We start from the raw sequence: 20,751 nt of genomic DNA, 5'->3' as shown, positions 1-20,751 counted from the left end.
TATTAATATTTTTGTTATATGCTGACTTCAAAATCTTATTATTAATTTTTTTGAGTGTTTTTTTTGTTTTTATTTTTATTTTTATTTTTATTATCGTTGTTTTTATTATTTATATTATAACAATGAATCCAATAGTATTTTTAATTTTTGACTTTGTCGAAAAAGAGGAAGAAATAACTTAGTTTTGATGTAGATATTGGGGAAAGAGAATGGGTCATTAACTGCAGTTTGAATAAAATCTTCACTAAAACAATTTAATTGGCGTAGATGGATCCGTGATGTCCATGATTCTTTGCTTACATATCTAAGTGAAGTTGATTGTAGTAGTAATTTGAATATTTCTTTTGCTAAATCTATGTCATAACTCATCATTTCTGTAATTTTATACCTATGATCGACATGGATATATTCATCAGATTCTAACTTGCATTTTAATAAATGATATAATTTTTTGTTTAATAGGAAATTTACCGATTTAATATTTTTAAAAATGATTCTATTTTCTGGAATATCGTTTATACTATTGTATTTAATTAGTTCAACTGAATGAATGAAATGAAATATTTTATTAAATAAATATTTATTATGAAAAACTAGATAAAATAATTCTGAGGTTTTTTGATCATAGTTGTTATTATTGTAATTGTTATTATTATTACTACTATTATCCATTGATGTGATGTGGTGTGATGTTTTAAAAAATTAATAATGAAAATTATTATTTTATTTAAATTTTATAAAAAAATTGTCGAAATAAAAAAATAATGTTTTTTTTCTTTATTCCCAAAGATTAAAAACTATATTTCGTTCAAAAAAAAAATATATTTTTTCCGAGATTTTTTTTTTGAAAATAAAGAATTATCTTTAATTTTAAAGACAAAACGGCATTTTATCTTCACTTTTTATTTTTTCTTTTTATTTTTATTTTTAAAACACAACCAAACTTTTCTTTTAAACAAAAAAAATTTAAACAATTGGCGGACGGTTAAAAAAATGGCAAAATTAAAGATAAGTTTTATTATTAGATTATAATTGTTTTGGGATCAAATTTTTATCATTTATGAAAGACGATTTCAAATAATATATTGATTAATTTTGAAAAATATTTGTTTCGATTATTTCAAAATTTTGGTTACTTCCTGCTTGTGCCACTTTTATTTTATTGTTTTTATTTTTATTATTATTATTATTATTATTATTATTATTATTATTATTATTATTATTATTATTATTATTATTATTATTATTATTATTTATATTATTTATATTTATTATCATTTTGTGTGTCATTTTTAAAATTAATTTTCTTTGTTTCCTTTTTGATATGGTTTCACCTTTTAATGGATTTAGTTTATTACATTTTAAACATACTCTAGTTATTGAATTGTTTAATTTGTTTGAATTTTTTGATAGGGATTGTTGTTGTTGTTGTTGTTGTGGTGGTGGTGATGGTTTTAATCTAAATTCTAACGAGTTAATTTCTTTTGTATTGGTTGAAATTAAACTTCTACTTTTATTTGATAGTTGATCAGTTTTAATAATTCTAACTCTACAATTTATACCTGGTATTAAAAATGTTCCACAATTAATTCTACAGTTTCTAGATTCTATCATTGTTGGTACACCTCTTAGTTGTTTAATATTTGCCATTTCTCTAAATTTATACATATAATATCCGCCTAATTGTGGGTTACAGGGTTGTGTACCGTGCTAAGACCCAAAAATAGTTTAGATTCTTTTCGTCGATGGATTCTGAATAGTTTTCTTGATCCTCATTTTCTTCTTCGAAATTGGAACTAAACTTTATACTTTTATGGGTTTTGAGTGTGATTGTTGATATGAAGGTGTATACTGTTGGAATATGATTTTGAGTGGATTGTAAATAAAAAAAAAAAGAAAAATTTTGTTTTTATTTTAATATTGATTCACCATTTATTTCAAATTGAAAAATATTATTTTGAGTATTTTGTAATATTTTATCTTTATCTCTGTTATCTTCTATACCAATACGAAGACATATAATGGACTTTGGTAAATTTTTTAATGATTCGAAATGTGTAAATTTTGAACCTAACTCCAAAAAAGAAACACCGAGTGGAATACTTTCTTTAATTATGGGTTGGTTGTAATTTGGAAGCGATAATATTTGGACATTTTTTGGAATATTATTATTTTTTTTTAATGGTGATTTGAAATTATAGTAGCATATAAAAAATTTTATTGATGAAGGAATTGAGTCCCCATATTCTAAAACGTTAAAACCTTTACCCAAAGAAAGAGCCTCCACTGAATCTGGAATAGATAATTCTTCGAAATCATTTGTATTTAAACCCAGAAAGAGAACCTTGATTGATTCAGGTATTGAGTTTTCTATAATTGGATGGTTATGTGATTTAAGGACGAGGCCTTCAAGTGTACAAGGAATTGAGCCAACAGGTATTGGATGATTAAACAGCGGCATGGATAAACATTTCACAGTGGGTGGTATTCCGTTTGGAAATGTTGGGTGGTTATAATATGGTAGTACGAGATATTCTACCGATGATGGAATAAGGTGAAGTGATGTTGGTGTATCAATTATTAAATATAAGTAATTTATGGTCGATGGAATAGAAAGAGTATGCTTTTCGGGGTTTGAAGGATAAATGAATACAGATTCGGGAGATATTTTTAAATCAGACATGTCAAATGCTAGTTTAAGGGTCTAAAATAATATTGTGGTAAATGTTAGTATTTTCTAATAAAAATATAATCAAAATATTTACCTTATTTCTAGTTTGGTTAAAAAAGAAATCTCTAAGAAAGATGTCTTTATTTAATAAAAACTTGGTCCTAGTTTTAAGCCCATTTGAAAAATGCTCAGGGATTTTTGGTATATCGTTTTCATCCAAGGTTAAATCACCACGGCCCATTTCAATAGCTGTACAACCCATACTCCAAATATCCGAACTAAAACATGTTTCACCTCTTCTTGTTTCAGGTGACATGTGTGTTGGTGTTCCTGTGATTGTTGATGCTTTATATTCTGTATATTTTGAAATTCCAAAATCAATTATTTTAACATTGAAATCGGAGCTTAATAATATGTTTTGGCATTTAATATCTCTATGAATTATATTATTATTGTGAAGAAAATTTATGCCTTTGAGACACTTATTCAGAATATGATGTATTAATTCATCTGGAAATTCCATTTTCTTTAAAAATTTATCAATTGAATGAAAACCTTCTAGATATTCCATATATAAATAAAGTAAACCATTATCTTGGTTATTTTGATCTACACCAAAGCCATACCCATAAAATTTGATAATTTGTTCGCATTGTGTTTCTAAATTAATTAAAATATCTATCACATTTAGTTCTCTTTTACCCTGTTTTTTAATAAAATAAAGAATATTAGTCGGAGGATTTGATGATTACATATTTAATCTATATATAAAATTACAATGTCTCCAAACTTTTTTGTGTCTATTATTTTAATTACACAATCGCCATTATTTGGTAATTGTTTATCTTTTATTTTACCATCTAATTTTTTTGCTTTATAAACTCCTTCACTAAATGATCCTTTACCTAATGGTTTGTCGATTAACCACTCACTATCAATATGTTTTGGGAGGTAATCATCCATTTTTATAAAGGTTTTGTTTTTTTTATTTTTAAATGAATTTTTTATATATAAAAAAAAGTTTTTATTTGAAATGAAAAAAAAAAAAAATAAAACAAAAATCTTCAGAAAATTAAAAAATAATTTAATTTAAAAAAAATAATTACCTAAAATTTTGTGATAAATAATTAAATTTTATGGAAAAATGAAAAGTTGGTGTAAAAACTTGGTAAATAGAATAATATAGTGGTAAATTATCATCTATAATATAGTCATTTCCATTTGACTCTTCTATATACATTTAAAAAGGCTATTGTTAGTATTCAATGAAGGAAAAAATTTTTGATCACAAAAAAATTAAGTGATCACTTTGTAATTATATTGCAATTTGTAATTCTAATTTAAATTTAAGATATTTACCAACTAATTCGTATGAGTTTTCAGCATCTGATATATCAACATTAAAAAATTTATACTTGCCACAAAAAAAAAATTAATGTTCAAAAAAAAAAAAAAAATTTTTTAAAAAAAATCAAAAATTTTTAAAAAAAATCAAAAATGTGTATTATTTAAAATTATTATAACTTTATTTTATTTCATTTAATTTATAATTTTTTTTAATAAATTTATTTATATTTATATATATACTTAAAATCAAAAAAAATTATAAAAAAAAGACACTGAATTTTAATTTTTAATAAAAAGTAAATTGTATAGTTATATTTGTTTATATGTATTTTTATTTATATAAATTGATTGATTTTTTTTTTAATGAAATGTATTGATTGCTTGTATGCGGTTGAATTTGAGTTGAAATAGGTCCTATTTAAAAACCTTATTACAAAGAATAAACTAATACCCCAATGTTTGATTTGTGTCTTAAAATGTGTTGACACTGAAAAATAAAGAATAAAAACCCCAATATTTGATGTGTGACTTAGCTGCGATGGCACTTAAAAGAAAGAATAACAATAACCCCAATATTTAATTTGTGACTTAGCTGCGATGATACCGATATAGAAAGAATAAACATGAACCCAATGTTAGATTTGCGACTTAAATTATGTTGGCACTTAAAAAGAAAGAATAGACAAGAACCCAATATTTAATTTGTGACTTAGCTGCGATGATACCGATATAGAAAGAATAAACAAGAGCCCAATTTTTGATTTGCGACTTAAATTATGTTGGCACTTAAATGGAAAGAATAGACAAGAACCCAATATTTGAAATGCGACTTAAATTATGTTGGCACTTAATAAGAAAGAATAGACAAGAACCCAACGTTTGATATGCGACTTAAATTATGTTGGCACTTAAAAAGAAAGAATAGACAAGAACCCAATGTTTGAATTGTGAATGAAACGTATTGATCCCGAAAAGAAAAACTTTAACTAAAATTATAAAAATTAATTATAAGTTTCTTTTAAATTCAAGTATAAAAATAATTGTTTAAATATTATAAATATAGTTACCTTAAGAGTTGTTTTGCTATAAAGCTGACTTGGAACATCTAGAATTGTTTCTGTAAAGTTGAATTAATGTGATGCTTAATTTCTATTATTAATGTTGGTGAAGATGGATTGTTTCTTGGATTGACGAAGTTTACTTTTTTTAATTTCATCGATTTAATAATTGAATGAAAAGATTTAATTAATAATTTGGTCTTCACCGATTTCTTAAAAAGAAACATTGAATGAATTATCAAAACTATTAATTTAATCACCTCCGATTTCAATATTAATCAATTTCCATTATCTAAAGCTCATCATCATAATATTAATCCTCATCTTATCACTTTATAAACTTTCATCATTAGTTACTTTCTGCATAAAATATTAATGAAATTAATTAGTATATATTTATTAAGTATAAAAATGAATGTGTAAATTACTTACTGTGATGTTATAAAATTCTTCTCTACAGTTTGGGCAGGTGTTGATACGTCTAGACCATTGTTCGATACATGCAAAACAAAATTTATGAAGGCAATCGATTGTAGCCATTTCATTTCTATCGATAAAGTTAAGACAAATTGTGCATTTGTCCTCGCTTTCTAAACGTTCACTTCCCAAATTTTCTATTTCTGATGTTTCTCTTTCGTCCCTCTCTCTTTCTTCATTGTCCCTTTGAATTCTTTCTAATCTTTCCCTTTCTTCTCTTTCTCTTTCTTCCCTTTGTCTTTCTCTTTCCTCTATTTCTCTTTGTCTTTGTTCTCTTACTCTTTCTGTTTCTTGTCTTTGTCTTATCTTTTCTGCTCTTTCTCTATCTTTTTGGATTCTTTGAAGTCTTGATCTTTCTTCTTTTTCCATTTGTTCTCTTTCCCTTTGAATAATTTCCAATTTTTTTCTTTCAAGACCTTCTTTTATTTGTCTTTCTATTTCCATTATTTTAATTCTTTCTATCTCCTCCCTTTCTCTATATTCTTTTTGAACTCTTTCTATTTCTCTGAGTCTTTGTAATTTTTGTCTCTCTTCTCTTTCTTTTTCAATTCTTAATCTTTCTATTTCAACTATTTGCTTATCTCTTTTTAAACTCTCTTCATCCTCGAGTTTTTGTTTTTTGGAAAATACTTTGTCACATTTAATTATTTCGTTATCATATTCTAATGATCTTTTCTTGGTTGAATGATTTCCAGTTGATGCAATTGTCGATGGAACCGATGAATATGTTTGTGAATTTGAGGTTTTACGTTTTTGAGAAGAATTTGAATGAAATTGAGATTGTGGGAGATTGAGTGATGAGACACTTGAGCAGATAAATTGGTGTGCTGGTGATTGATGGTTTTCTGTTGTATTTTGTGAGTGTTGTTGTGGGGATTGGTCACAATGATTTAGAGTTAAATTATTATTGGTTGGGGTAGAAATTTGTGTGTAGTTGATGTTGTTATTGTTGACTGGGTTAGACTCTTGTGTGCAGGCGATGTCACCATTATTGATTGGGCTAGAACGTGGTGTATGGGCAATACTGCTATTATTGTTGATTGGGGTAGACTCTTGTGTGCAGGTGATGTAACCATTATTGATTGGGCCAGAACGTTGTGTGTAGGCAATACTGCTATTATTGTTAATTGGGGTAGACTCTTGTGTGCAGGTGATGTCGCCATTATTGATTGGGCCAGAACGTTGTGTGTAGGCAATACTACTATTATTGTTGATTGGGGTAGACTCTTGTGTGCAACTGATGTAACCATTATTGATTGGACCAGAACGTTGTGTGTAAGAAATACTGCTATTATTGCTAGTTGGGGTAGACTCTTGTGTGCAGGTGATGTAGCCATTATTGATTGGGCCCGAACCTTGTGTGTAGGCAATACTGCTATTATTATTTACTGGGGTAGCGTGTTGAGTATAGTTGATGTTACTATTATTGTTGCTATTATTGTTATTGTTATTGTTATTGTTGTTGTTGTTGTAAGCAAAGTATTTATTTATAAAATAAATTAATGAAAAACTAATAGTAACAAATAGAAAAACAATTATTAAATTATTCATTTTTAAATGGTTATTAATAAATAGTTATGTTATTAGGTAAATTATTTTTATATATTAAAAATTATAGTTATTATAAATTTATTAAATGTGAGGAATATTATTATAAAAAAAATAAAAGTATATGATTATTTGTATGTGAATAAAATAATAAATTAAAAAAAAAAAATTCTTTTTTTTTTTTTTAATATTTATCAATTAATTTTTTTTTTTTTTAATTGTTTTAGAATTTGAAACAAATAAAATTTTTTTTTTCAAATATAAATTTTTAAAAAATAATTATTAAAAAATAATTAATAAAAAATAAAAAATAAAAAATAAAAAATAAAAAATAAAAAATAAAAAATAAAAAATAAAAAAAAAAGATGAATAATAATTATAATATTAATTTAGGTATTTTAATTTGAGTTAATTTAAATTTCACAATAACATTTTTGATTTGTTTGAGACAAATGAGTTTGAATGAATTATTATCACCTGGTGTGATTGAGAGTGAGCTTTGTTCATTGTTATCTGATGAAATAGTTTTGAAATAAGTCCTAGGTTGTAAATGCCATGTCTTTACCATCACAGAAAGAAATCTCGGCCGATGAACCTAAACTTCTAATAGATCGGCTGGTGGAAAAGCAAAAATACCAAATTCTTCTTTCCTTCCATTATATTGAACTGAAATAATAATAGTGCCAAAAAATTCACGAGATGAAAAAAATTCCACTTAATTTCTTCTTTTGCAAAATAAAAACCGAGTTTCAATCAGTATTTGTACTATATCTAACTAATTACAATAAGGATTTTATACATTTTTTTTCATAACTTTGGTTCACAACCTTTTTGTTGATAAAGTGGTGTAATTTGAATGAGATCTGGATTTGTATTGATACATTCAAAACACCTTTTGTTTGCCCTATAACTAACAAAATTAACTTTCGGTGTAACATATCCCATCCTCTAAATACACATTCCATTCCAAAATCAGTAGCCCATATAAAGCTTCCTAAGTCATATGAAAATCCAATAACAGACTCTCTATCTAAAAGATTAAAATCATAATTTTCAAAACTTCGCGTATTAGAAACTGTTGAAACATAGATATAATAAATAAAAAATAAACAATAAAAATAAATTTTTTTTTTTATTTAAATATTTTCTAAAACTGAGATGAATTAATGTGGTATTTTGAGCTAGAGACTTACCATCATTGCGATCTGAATTATTCAAAAATATATAATGATGCCAACTGTTTAATTTAGACAAAAAAAAAAAAAAATTTCTTTGGTGGTCAATAGTATAAATATGAAAAAAAAAACATGACAAATTTTTGTGATGATTATTTATTTATAAATTTTTTTCTTTATGATTTGAATATTAATATTGATAAATATTATCTTTATTAATTTAACGATTATTTTTATTATTATTTATTATTTAATTTTTTTTAATTTTTTTTATTTTTTAGCATTATTTAAATTTTGAAATTTGGTTGGGTTTAATTGTAAATTTAAAGATAATTGGAAAGAAGAATTAGAGTTTTGTTGTTGCTTTTGTGCATTTAATAAGAAAGCAGCACCCTCATCTTCAATTTTATTTTCAGATAAATCTATAGATTGAATTGTTGAATTTTGTTGAATCATTTGCGATAATGATTGGGCGTTATCATTATTTAAATTATTATTTGAAAGACTGAGATGAGTTAATGTAGTATTTTGAGTTAAAGTTTGAGCAATTAAATTACAATTATTTGATAAATTATTATTATTTAAATTTAATGATTTTAACTTCATTGCTTGAATAAATTCTATAAAAATAAATAAAAAAACCAATTAGTGTGGGTGAAAAAATGATTATTTTTTATATTTTTTATACTTACCAATTAATGAATTTTTATGCTTTGAATTTAAAGAATTATTTGCTAAATTTAAATTTATAATTGATATTGAGTTGTTAATTGATTGTAAAAGGTCGTTGAATATTTTAATTTCATAATTATCAAATTTATTATCAGAGATATCTAAAGTTTCGATTGAAGCATTCCAATTTATTGCGTTTGATAATGCTGAGATATACTTTTCGTCCTTTAACATTTTAGAAAATTCTAAATTAATTAAAGTTTCATTTGATTTCATTGATGTGGTGGCTGCTGATGATAAACTAACATTATTTGATTTATTACATTTCTCTATATATGACTTTTCAATTAATCCTCTATTATGATATCTTAAACATTCATTAAAATATCCAATAAAATCGTTAATTGTTGTACTATTACTTCCTTCGACTAAAAGTAAAATAAATAAAAATTAATAAAATTGAAGCTATGTATAAAGATATACTAGTATTATGTATATACTTACTAATAGGTATTTTATATGGACATAAAGATATAAAAGTTTTAATTAAATGATCTCTATAATCACATAATAAAATATCTTCGGAATTATTTGTTAGTGGTGAGGACCTTCTTCTAAACTCAATTCTTTTTGGATGATATTTATCTACAACTATACAAAAACTACCTTTTTCACCACTGCTACCACTGCTACCACCAGTAACACCAGTAACACCACCACTACCATTTGGACTACCATTTAATTCACCAGAATCTGAATTATCGTTGGCCTCTTTAAAGAATAAGGTCTTTTTATGCATTGATAGAATTTTATTGAAAATTGTATTGATTGAAGGTTCTATTACAATCTTTAATGAATCCAATTTCACTATGACATTCTCTTGAACGGATTTAGTTCTTTCAATACAAGAGTAGTTGTTATTTCTAATCATTATTATGTCTGGATTAGATATTATATTAAATGATGAGTTCATATCATTATCTTCTGTACTTTCCTCATCCAATTCAAAGAATGATGGTAGATTATTACTATTATTATTATTATTGTTATTATTATTGGTTGGTTTATCTTTTTTAAATGTTGATTTATTTATTGAATCGATTTCCAATTTATTTGCTTCACCCTCACCACTTGTTGGTATTGAGTTGCCACTATTATTTAATGATCTATGTGAAACTTTTATTATATTTATCATTGTTGTTATTGTCTTTGAAATAATGTTGAATGGTTCGTGAATGTTGTAACCTGTTCTTGCTGAAATTTCACACCAACTTATATTGATATCTAACTCTTCAGAACGCTTTTCGCATTCTGCTTTCAATTCCTCTGTAGTGATCTCTCTCTTTGTACAATCTAGTTTATTACCAACTACTAAAAACATTGATCCTGCTGCCACCATTGATTTCGATTTGCTTAAAAGGTCAAATGCTTTCCTAAAACTTTCTTTACTTGTTACATCAAACATTAGCATCATACAATTGGTTCCAGTTAAATAAAATGGTAATAATCCCTTTAATCTATCGTGACCACCTGAATCCCATATCTCCAAGTTTAATGATAATCCACTATAATGATTCATATGTAATGTTCTAATTGCACCAAATGTTGTGGTTTCATCAATTAAAAATTCCCCAGATGAAAATCTTCTTATAAATGATGTTTTACCAACACCTTTATGAAAAAAAAAAAAAAAAAAAAAAATTAGATTTCGTTGAATGATTAAATATTCTATAGTAAAAATTTTGTATACATACCACTAATACCTATAATTGTACATTTTATATTTGAATATAATCTATTTTTATCAAAATATTTTAATGATTTTATTGCCAAATCCAACTCTGATCTTTTGAAATCTGCCATTGTACTATATGTATTATTACTATTTTTTATTAAAGCTGGGTATAGACTGCCATTTATTGCATTGACAGTTGAACCATTATTTGTATTGTTATTGTTATTATTATTATTATTATTACTGCTTATATCTGTGCTACTATTATCGCTGCCATCAAAACTTTTATCGCTACTGGTATCGCTATTGGATCGATTTCTTCCTATATTAATACCACTCCTATTTGATGTGGAGTTTGCTTTATTAAAACTTTGTGTTGTCATTTTTTTTTTTTGAACTATTATTATTATTTAAATTTATAAAAAGTTTTTTTAATTATTTTCATTGAGTTATTTAAAAATGACTAATTATTATTTACAAATAAATAAAGAAAGAAAAAAACAAACTCAAACACAAATAAATAATAAATATATTATTATAGATAGATAATTTTGTATTTTTTTTTTTTTTTTAAATTTTTTAAAATTTTTTTTTTTAAAATTTTTTAAAAAATTTTTTTTGATTTTTTTAAAACAAAAATTAATTTTGATTTTTTTTTTTATTTTTTGAACTTTTTTTGAACTTTTTTTTATTTTATTTTATTTTTTACCTTTTTTTGTATTTATAAACACAGAACATTAAATAACTATAATAATCACATTAATTTCTATTTTTATTTATATTCATATTCCTGGGGTTGTAAAAAAAAAATATATTAATTAAAATTTTTTCATAAAATTTATTATAAAAATTTTTATTAAAAAATCATTCATTCATTATAATAAAAATAAATGTATTTAGAATAATATATCAACCAAATAAAAATAGAATTAGTAAATTAGCAATGGATATTTTGTAAAATTTCAATTCAGTTATTTCATAAACCGAAAGGGTAAAAAGTAAATTTTTATTTTTTCTTTACTCGAAAAATTATTTTAATTCAAAAAATCAGGGGCTGGCTCATAAAAACGATATTTTTATTTTTTCCTTTTTTTTTCTTTTCTTTCTTTTTTTTTTTTTTTTATTTTTTTATTTTCTTTTCTAAACGCACATTTGATTAATAAAAATAAATTTATTACTAATAAATAGATAAATAAATAGATAGATAAAAATAAAATGACATATAATACCGGTTGTGTAGATGCACAAGAAATATCAACAGAATCAGCACCATTCGAAACATTTGGCAATAAAGTTTTATTGCCATCACAACAATCATACTTGTGGGATATTTTAGCAGATTTGTTACCAAAAACTTTAAATATCAAAGAATCCATAAAAAACCCTACTATTACATTTTTCCCAAATATTCTTTTTCAAAGCACTATTCCAGAGTGTGACAAAGATAAAGAAATGACTATATTGGATATTGCTGCTGGGTCTGGTTTAATATCTTTATCTGGATCTAGACAATATCCAAATGCTAAATTTATTTCAAGTGATTTCAGTGACAGGTTGGTTTCACTCTCAAATAAACTTGCCCAAGAGCTCTCATTACCAAATATTTCAAGTTTAGTAATGGATGGTCAAAATCTTGACCACTTTTTAGATTCATCAGTTGACTATGTATATTCAATCAATGGCTTAAATTACTTCCCCAACCAATTACAAAGCCTAATGGAAATGAAAAGAGTATTAAAACCAAATGGTAAAGTAGCAATTGGTGTCCCATGTCCAGATAACTTTTCTGGATCAGTTTTAAAAGAGGCAACAAAGCAGCTTCTAGGTGATAGTTTCAAAGAATCTAGCCAAGTTTCATCATCACTTTCAAATCCAGAAGTTTTTGAGCTTTTACTAAAACAAAGTGGTTTCCAAAATATTGAAATTAAAAAACATTTCCAATGGTTAGATTTTGGTTGTAGTGTATATCAAACTTGTCAATTATTAAAGGTAATATTATTTTATTTTTAAATATATAAGAAATAACTTTACTTTTTATTAATAAATGTTTATTTATATTATTATATAGTTAAATCCAATATATAGTGACCACCTCTCAGTTGTCCCAATGGAAAAGAAACATTTATTTGACCAAGTTTTAGTAAATGAAATTATTAAGAGTGACCTTAAAATGGAAGCTGATGGAAAGTTTAGAATTAAAGCATCTTTTTATGTTGCAACAGCTTGTAAATAAAAAAGAAATAATAAAAATAAAAAAATAAAAACCTATAAAATCAATTTATTTATTAAATGTATATTTTTTATTTCTTTCTTTTTATTTTATACAAATGGTAAAACTCCTGGGAATGAGTACAATGAACACGAACCTTGTTTTAAATACATATACCCAGATGTACCCCAATTGGTGCTCCAAGAGTTTTTAACTAAAAAGCTATCGGTTTCGGAAGAATAACCCACAAGAGTAATTGCATGATTTGGTGTGTATGATTGAGGACATGAATAGACACCAGATTTATAACTTTGAAAACCTGCATCAACATAGACAGCGGCATATATTGGACCACTCTTTAAAGCTGCTATAAAGTTATCTCTAGTGGATTTTAAATTTGCATAACCAGTCCATTTGAATTTTGTTTGTAAGATATTTAAAATTGGGCACATTCCAGTAACTGCTAAGTATGGATCATCTTTTTCGTAAAGAACACCATTGGGTTTTAGAGATTCTAATGAGGATTGACCATTGCCACCATTGCACCCATTTCTAGAACAACTAATAAAGTTTTGTTCAGATAAATCGATATCGGTATTTGGCAAGTTGTTTTTAATTAAATAGGCAGATTCTAAAGCAGCACAGGTTGCAAAAGCATAACAACCTCCGCATGAGCCTTGGTTTTTTATACTTGTAACAAAACCCAGTTGTTTCCAATCCACATCATCAGTTGTGGATTCGAGAATAAATGAACTTGTAGAACTACTGTTTGAATTGGTATGGTTTCTGTGGCTTTTCAGTACTACTTCTTCAGTCAGGTTTTGTTCTTTTGGAGTGTAGGGTTTAACTCCACCATAGTTACCCAATGGATAGTACCCACAAACTAGAAAGTTATATCCTTTAGAATCTGAATCTTTACAGAATGATGTTGCACAACCAACCTGAGTAGTTGTATTCCAAATCATTGTTGGATAATTATCACAGCATTTCCCATCTTTACACCCAGCAATTGACCAATCGTATAAAGGAGCTGTCTTTACAAAAGTTCTATTTATAACATCTACAGGGTCAAATTCTTTATTCATTACTTTAAATAAACTGTATCCATTACCCACTCCATATGAAGAATCTGGTACTTTAAATTCACACTTGTTTACAAAATTTTGTACATTATTTGCAATATCGTTTGAATAACCTTTTTTAAAATATTAGAACATTAGTATTTTATATTATATAACATTTCTAAAAAAACTATTTAATAATACTTACTAATTAAATTCAATGGAGATGCTGGTTCTGGACCATAATTCCTAGCAATGATTCTAAAAGAATTATGAATTGATTCTATTGATTTCCCTACATTATTGTAGGTGTATGAATTTACAAATTTAAAGTTTTTTATTATTAAGATGATAATTATTGATATTATTACTTTCATTTTTTTTTAAAATATTATATTTATTTATTTTTTTTTCAATTATTTATAATTTTCAAAAATATATTTTAAATTTGTTTTTTTAATTTTTTTTTTTAAAATACAATTTTAATTTTATAATAATTGTAAAATTATTTCTTTTTTTACTTTTATTTTATTTAGTTATTTATATACCAATTCTTTATAGATGTTTGGTATTTATTATTTTAAATTTAAATCAAATAATAATTTTTTAATTTTTTTATTATAAAAAACATTCCAAACACACTTTTTGCATATTTTTTATTTTATTTGCATCAAAAAGACAATCATTTATCTTTGGTATTTATTTTTATTTTTTTAAAGGTATTATAAGATAATTTATAAAATATAAAAAGAACTCAATAAATAAATAAAATAAAATAAAATAAAATAATAAAATAAAATAAAAAAAAATAGAAAATAAAATTGAAAAAAAAAAAAACTATTTATAATTGTTTTTAAAATCATTAATAATAAAAAACTAATACAAAATGTTTAAATTATTTAAAGTATTATTATTATTAACATTCATTATATTTAATAGTGTATCAAGTTTCGAACCTTCACCCAACGAAATCAAGTACTGGACCATATTCAAAAATTGGTGTGATACTTTTGGCAAAACCTATGATGAATCCACTATTGAGCAAAGTTTTAATAATTTCAAAGATAACTATAATTCTATTGTTAAAGAAAATTCATTAAACCAAGCACCTTTTGTAACTGTTTCATATTCGGATAGCAACAAAAATGAAAATAATAATATTAATAGAAAACTGTTCTTTATTGAAGCTGCTCAAGTTGAGATTCAATTACCTATAAACAACCAGTTCCAAGTTCGTATGTATTTTCAACTATTTCTTTTTATATATTTTAGTAGTAATATTAAGTTTATTATTATACATATTATAGAATCTTTAAATCAATTCAGTGATTTATCTCATGGTGAGTTTATTTCTTACTATACTGGTTTAGAAGATTCCAAAGAGGAATCAAGTCCCACTGGCAATGGATTAAGTAAAGGTGAAATCAGTGGTATTACAATAGGTTCAGTATTTGGGGGATTGGGTTTCATTGCTTTATGTGCTTTTATAGGAAGAAAAATCTTTAAATTAAAAAAAGAAGAAAAAAGAGTGGCCAAGGGAGAGCAAGAAATTAAAAAAGTGTTTGGTGGAGTTAATATTAACCTTGAAGATTTAAAACCTGGACGTCATCAATCAATAACTGGTAGAGCTATTCCAATTGATAAATAATTTATAAAAATAAAAAAAAATCATTACATAATGTTATTTTATAATTTAAATAAATACTTTTTTTTTTTCTTTTATTAATTTTTTAAAAAAATAAAACTAGATTTACAACAACATATTATTTATTATTATTATTATTATTATTATTAGCAATTATTAACTATTATATTTATTCTAATGGTAAGAATGTCATAATTGGGAAAGTAATGAAATCATCATTTGAAAGTGAATTATCTGGTGAAACAGTTGAAGGTACAGTACTATTTCTTGTGTTACCAACAGTTGGAGTATCTTTGTTGCTACAAAAAGATAATTTGATTTTATTGAATGGACCATGGAGTTGACCATCTAAAAGTATATCAAAGGTTTTCTTTTTATCTGGAGATTCAATTTCGATGACTGTGGTAAAGAATCTAAAGAGATCTTCGGATGAAATGATTTTCTTTTTCTTTTGTTCTGCTTCTACTAAATGAATTTCCATTTTTGGTTTCATTTGGTTATCTTGTTTATTTAAGTTGAAATTAGCTGCAGTATTTGTTTGATTCGATGATGATGATGATGATGATGATTTAATTGTTGATTTTGGCATAATATTATTAATTTCAATACCATAGTATGATTTTGATTCAATGTTAATCCATTGTAATGATTGGCCCATTTGATTGCACTGTTGGATTTTAATGCTGACATTGGTTGGTTGGTATTTTGAAATCAACTTGGCCAATTGTGAGGATTCAGAGTTTATACTATTGCTATTATTGCCGCTATTATCTCCATCCCCATTATTACCGTCACTGTTTGAATTTGTATTTGAGCCATCTCCATTATCGCCACTATCATTATTATCGAGGTTTGATAAAGCTACGCTATTTGAACCATTAATATTCATACTGCTTAAAGTATTGACTAGGGTTGCTGTGTTTATAGTCATATCACCTGAATTTGCAACTATAAATGTTTGAATATTAATTTCTGCTTTCATTAAGAATGGAATGGTATAATATTGATCATCAGTCCAACCTTCGCATTTGACAACTGGGATATCTAAACAGAATGATGCCTCTCTAAATAAATATTCAACTTCGCTTTGAATAATATGTGATGGTGTTTCGATTAAATCATGGTCCATTTTTTTATCGTTATTATTTGTTGCAGTGTTTGCTTGTTCATTATTATCAATCTCTGATTGTGGTGGTGATAAAACTTGTTCTTTAGAAATATTTAGTTTATTTGTTTCTTCTTTTGGTATACTCATACTGCTTCTTAAATCTTTAATTTGTGAAATTGATTCAATGAATGATTGTCTTTCTAAATTTGAAACCTTTGCAACTGGTATAAATGATGGTATAATATTATAAATTGATCTTTAAAAATAATAAAAAAATAAATGTTAATTAATTTTTTAAAAATTTTAAGAGTATTAAAAAAAAAACTTACTTGAGGCAAATTGAAACTTGTTTATGATACCAGAAATCAAATGATGAAATAAAATCTGAAATTCTGCAATTATTATAAAGATTTTGGGAATTGGTTGGTAAAATATAAAATAATAATTCTAAATCTTCAAATAGTTCTGGTGAATGAATTCTAAGGAATAGATAGGCACCTAAAACATGTTGGATGGAAGCGTCATTACCAACGATTGCAAATTTAACTTGTTCTTGATAATCTTGATCTTGATATTTTGAAAGAAGAGTAATTAAAGCATTTGTAGTTTTCTTGTTTATTGGGATTTGGTATTGGGTGGCGTATTGATCGGGTCTCTTTTGACGAACACTTAAAGTAAGTAACGAATTAAATTGATATGATAAAGGTGGTAATTCAATTGCTTTAGGTTTGTGAGAGAATGGAGTATTGTTGGTTGAAGATGCTTTAATAATCTCATCTCTAATTGTACAAAGTTGTTCAATTCTGGCGGCTATCGAAGTCGATTTCTCCAAATACATTGTTTTATTCATAATCTCTAATATCTTGAAATGGAATTGTGATACATCGATTGGTTCCAAATACTCTAAACCCAATTGTGTGTTATCAACACCTAAAATTCTCTTGAAAATATTCTCTATATTATTTGATTGAAGTTGAGTGATAGTTGGTAAATAGGTTGCAGAGCTTGAATTTTCAAATAACTCTTGAATAAGTAATGCTTCGCTGTTATATTTATCTACTAAAAAGTGAACAGTTGGTCTGTTCTTATTGCTAAATAGTGTATTAGTGAGATTGTTGGCACTAATGCTATTTGGTTGGGCAATGATCGATGGGAACTCTACAGTTAACATATTTCTGAAATAGGATCCTGGGCACTTTGATTCTAATGATAAAAGTTCTAATATCTCTTTGGCAAATGTACAATATGGTTTTGGCCAATGATAGTAAGTCTTTACCAAAGTAAGTGCTGTTTCGATTGTTCCTGGTGAGATTACTGGAGTTATTAATAAAAGATGCTTTAACATTTGTAATAATATTAAAACTTTTCTTTTGGTTAATAAAGGATGTTTTAAAAATAATAATAGACATGAAAGAATTTCATTTGATTTATTGATGGATTCATCTCTTAAAATTTTTCTAATACAAGCGCTATACCAAGAACCCATTTTAACTATTAAAATATTAAAATATTAGTAAAGATTTTAAATTAAAATGATATAATATAAATAATTACTTTGTCTTTGATTATCATTTGATATTTGAGTTTCTGAACATTGATCAATTAAAAAGAAGATGAAATCATTATTATCTTGATAACCATTTTGAAGTATACGTGCGATTTCAGCCAAGAAACTTGATTCTGATTTATTTTTATCGAATTGTAATTGATTAATTTTATTTAATATAACTTTTAATGTTGGGAATTGTGGATTGAATGTATAAAACAATGATAGATACCCAATAGTTGATAAAATTAATAATCTATTACTTTCTGATTCTTTAAGTTCCTCACTTGTTAAGTTATTATAATTATAATTTATTGTTGTTGATGTTGTATCATTAAAAATATTATCAAAATTATTGCTATTGTTGTTGTAGTTTGAATTTAATTCATTTGATGGTGGAGTTGATGGTTGTGATAAATTTATACTGTTGCCTGATGTTGATAAGGTTGTTGGTTGTGATGTGTTGCCTCCATTATTTGTATAAATTACTGTTGTGCTTGTTTCGACTACTGTTGTACTATTATTAAAAGTTTCTAATTCTGTATATACAACTTTTTTTGATTTTCTTTTTTGTTGATCATTATTATTGTTACCCTCTTCATTATTTAATACCTCGTCTTCGGATTCGCTATCACTTTCACTTTCATCACCGTCATCTTCTTCACCGGCTGTAGTGGAATTATCCAAACTTGTATTAATTGGTGAATTATTTGTACTATTATTATTATTATTATTATTGTTGTTATTATTAATATTGACACTATTTCTATATGAGTTATTAAGTAATTCAAAAAATTCTTCTGCTGGTGCATTTGTTAACTTTGTAAATAATGATTGAAGTAAAGTATTGGATGACTTTTCATTATTAAATAACATTATATATTTAGTTAATAATAATGAAATAATCATTGATATGGCATCACCATTATCTTCAATATTATATAACAATGTATCCCAAAATACATTATGTGTTTCTATTGATGAACATAATTTTAATTCGACAGAGTGTTGTAAAATTTCACTCATTTGAATTAATGTTGGTTGTAAATGAAATCCATTGTTATTGTTATTATTTTCTTCATTCATTTTATTTTATTTTATTAATTTTATTTTATTTATTTTTGTTTAAGGACAAAAATAAATTATAAATATAGACCTTAAACTAAAAATAATTTAATAGATGATAACTATTTATATATGAAAAATTAAAAAAAAAAAAAAACCAAAAATTTCTTAAAAAAAAAAATAAAAAAAAAAAAAATTTAATAAAAAAAAAATAAAAAAAAAAAAATAAAAATCTGCAACTTTTTTTTATTTTTATTATTTTCATTATTTTTTATTATTTTTTATTATTTTTTTTTTTTTGTAAAATATTTAAAATAGGGTTATATTTTCTCATCAATGTCATCATATATTTATCATTAAACATAATATAGCATTAAAATTAAAAAAATTAAAAAATAATTTTTATTTTATTAATTTTTTTTTTTACATCATTAAAACAGGGCTGTAAAAAACAATAATTAATCAAAAATTTTTTTTTTATTTTTTTAATTTTAATTTTTGGTAAAAAATGAGTAGTAATAGTGGAATACTAAATAACAATAGTAATAATAAAAATAAAATTGTCAGAGTTTCCATTAGAAGTAAACAAGATATCATTAAAGAGTTTTCAACAGGGTATCCAACAATATTGGAAAACTATATCGATAAAGATGAGGTAAGCCACACTGTCATCCCCTCAAAAAATCATATTTTCGTGTTTTTTCGTTTATCTAACCACTTTTTTTAAATTTTTTTTTTTTTTTAATTTTAATTATTTTTTTGATCACTTTTCAAAATTATTTTATTTTTAATTTATTCATCTTTTTATAATATTCATAGTATTTAGATGTAATCAAAAAGTTAAATGGATACGATGGTGTTTTAAATAAAAAGGCAATTACAGCATGTATAGTTATACTGTTAATAGGTATTGTGTGTTGTGTGTTGGGTGGTATTTCAAATATGTTATTAAATAAAGATAACAATAATAGTGGTTCAACAGGCGATCAACCCCCATCCGTTGTGGCAAGTCAAATAGTATTCTTTTCAGTGGGAGGCGTATCTTTAATAAACTCTATAGTGTTTTTAATATTTATTTATAAAGTGCCTTTTAAAAATGTAAAAACCATTAGAAAAACCTTATCAAGATATAACCAAAAGTTTTTATCAAGAAAAATCGAATTCTCACTAGAATGTGAGAATGATGAGTATTTTGTAAGTATTTATTTAATAAAATTATTTATATATTAAACTCAATATTAATTTTAAAATTAAAATTTAAAGATGAAAATAAGTATACCTTCAAATCCTTTACCATACAGCGACTCAAAAAATAGGTATAACGAAAAAACCTCATTATTAAAGCAACCAGCAAATAAAAGATTTAAACAAGTATTGATTTTTGACCCCTCATAAAGAAGAGGAAAATAATATAGAGTTTGAAGTTTCAAAAGA

General features: G+C 24.8%; 11 protein-coding genes across 11 annotated transcripts in view; 3 read left to right on the top strand and 8 right to left on the bottom strand.

Moving 5' to 3' along the window:
* Positions 1-672, bottom strand: part of DICPUDRAFT_158374 (uncharacterized protein) — a gene marked incomplete at both ends in the record, with an annotated part of 2,230 nt that extends 1,558 nt beyond the window's left edge. The window contains one exon of the mRNA XM_003293460.1: positions 301-672. Coding sequence (XP_003293508.1) covers positions 301-672 — 372 coding nt within the window. The remainder of the gene's footprint in view (positions 1-300) is intronic.
* Positions 673-1,089: 417 nt separating this feature from the next.
* On the bottom strand, positions 1,090-1,650 carry DICPUDRAFT_84058 (uncharacterized protein; the record flags this gene model as incomplete). The annotated part of the gene is made up of 1 exon (XM_003293459.1): positions 1,090-1,650. The coding sequence occupies one exon, from the start codon at positions 1,648-1,650 to the stop codon at positions 1,090-1,092; it is 561 nt and encodes a 186-aa protein (XP_003293507.1).
* Positions 1,651-2,897: 1,247 nt separating this feature from the next.
* DICPUDRAFT_13537 (uncharacterized protein) lies at positions 2,898-3,152 on the bottom strand (the record flags this gene model as incomplete). The annotated part of the gene is made up of 1 exon (XM_003293458.1): positions 2,898-3,152. A coding segment is annotated over one exon (255 nt), but the record flags the coding sequence as incomplete, so codon positions are not given.
* Positions 3,153-3,967: 815 nt separating this feature from the next.
* On the bottom strand, positions 3,968-7,104 carry DICPUDRAFT_158371 (uncharacterized protein; the record flags this gene model as incomplete). The annotated part of the gene is made up of 2 exons (XM_003293457.1): positions 3,968-4,006; positions 5,509-7,104. The coding sequence occupies 2 exons, from the start codon at positions 7,102-7,104 to the stop codon at positions 3,968-3,970; spliced, it is 1,635 nt and encodes a 544-aa protein (XP_003293505.1).
* A 373-nt stretch (positions 7,105-7,477) lies between these two features.
* On the bottom strand, positions 7,478-7,669 carry DICPUDRAFT_158370 (uncharacterized protein; the record flags this gene model as incomplete). Its single annotated transcript, XM_003293456.1, has 1 exon — positions 7,478-7,669. One exon carries the CDS (start codon positions 7,667-7,669, stop codon positions 7,478-7,480), a length of 192 nt encoding a protein of 63 aa, XP_003293504.1.
* An 877-nt stretch (positions 7,670-8,546) lies between these two features.
* Positions 8,547-11,066, bottom strand: DICPUDRAFT_84055 (uncharacterized protein; the record flags this gene model as incomplete). Its single annotated transcript, XM_003293455.1, has 4 exons — positions 8,547-8,896; positions 8,969-9,376; positions 9,453-10,619; positions 10,703-11,066. 4 exons carry the CDS (start codon positions 11,064-11,066, stop codon positions 8,547-8,549), a joined length of 2,289 nt encoding a protein of 762 aa, XP_003293503.1.
* An 832-nt stretch (positions 11,067-11,898) lies between these two features.
* On the top strand, positions 11,899-12,916 carry DICPUDRAFT_158368 (uncharacterized protein; the record flags this gene model as incomplete). Its single annotated transcript, XM_003293464.1, has 2 exons — positions 11,899-12,645; positions 12,752-12,916. The coding sequence occupies 2 exons, from the start codon at positions 11,899-11,901 to the stop codon at positions 12,914-12,916; spliced, it is 912 nt and encodes a 303-aa protein (XP_003293512.1).
* An 86-nt stretch (positions 12,917-13,002) lies between these two features.
* DICPUDRAFT_158367 (uncharacterized protein) lies at positions 13,003-14,330 on the bottom strand (the record flags this gene model as incomplete). Its single annotated transcript, XM_003293454.1, has 2 exons — positions 13,003-14,087; positions 14,162-14,330. 2 exons carry the CDS (start codon positions 14,328-14,330, stop codon positions 13,003-13,005), a joined length of 1,254 nt encoding a protein of 417 aa, XP_003293502.1.
* A 509-nt stretch (positions 14,331-14,839) lies between these two features.
* On the top strand, positions 14,840-15,601 carry DICPUDRAFT_158366 (uncharacterized protein; the record flags this gene model as incomplete). The annotated part of the gene is made up of 2 exons (XM_003293463.1): positions 14,840-15,188; positions 15,261-15,601. The coding sequence occupies 2 exons, from the start codon at positions 14,840-14,842 to the stop codon at positions 15,599-15,601; spliced, it is 690 nt and encodes a 229-aa protein (XP_003293511.1).
* A 166-nt stretch (positions 15,602-15,767) lies between these two features.
* DICPUDRAFT_99674 (uncharacterized protein) lies at positions 15,768-19,338 on the bottom strand (the record flags this gene model as incomplete). The annotated part of the gene is made up of 3 exons (XM_003293453.1): positions 15,768-16,962; positions 17,036-18,197; positions 18,261-19,338. 3 exons carry the CDS (start codon positions 19,336-19,338, stop codon positions 15,768-15,770), a joined length of 3,435 nt encoding a protein of 1,144 aa, XP_003293501.1.
* Positions 19,339-19,825: 487 nt separating this feature from the next.
* Positions 19,826-20,712, top strand: DICPUDRAFT_84050 (uncharacterized protein; the record flags this gene model as incomplete). Its single annotated transcript, XM_003293462.1, has 3 exons — positions 19,826-19,972; positions 20,137-20,511; positions 20,581-20,712. 3 exons carry the CDS (start codon positions 19,826-19,828, stop codon positions 20,710-20,712), a joined length of 654 nt encoding a protein of 217 aa, XP_003293510.1.
* Between the last annotated feature and the right edge of the window lie 39 nt (positions 20,713-20,751).

The sequence above is a fragment of the Dictyostelium purpureum genome, assembly GCF_000190715.1.
Source record: "Dictyostelium purpureum unplaced genomic scaffold DICPUscaffold_434, whole genome shotgun sequence".
NCBI lineage: Eukaryota > Evosea > Eumycetozoa > Dictyosteliales > Dictyosteliaceae > Dictyostelium > Dictyostelium purpureum.
Note: the sequence above shows the minus strand (reverse complement) of the source record. Positions and strands in the feature narration are given on the sequence as shown.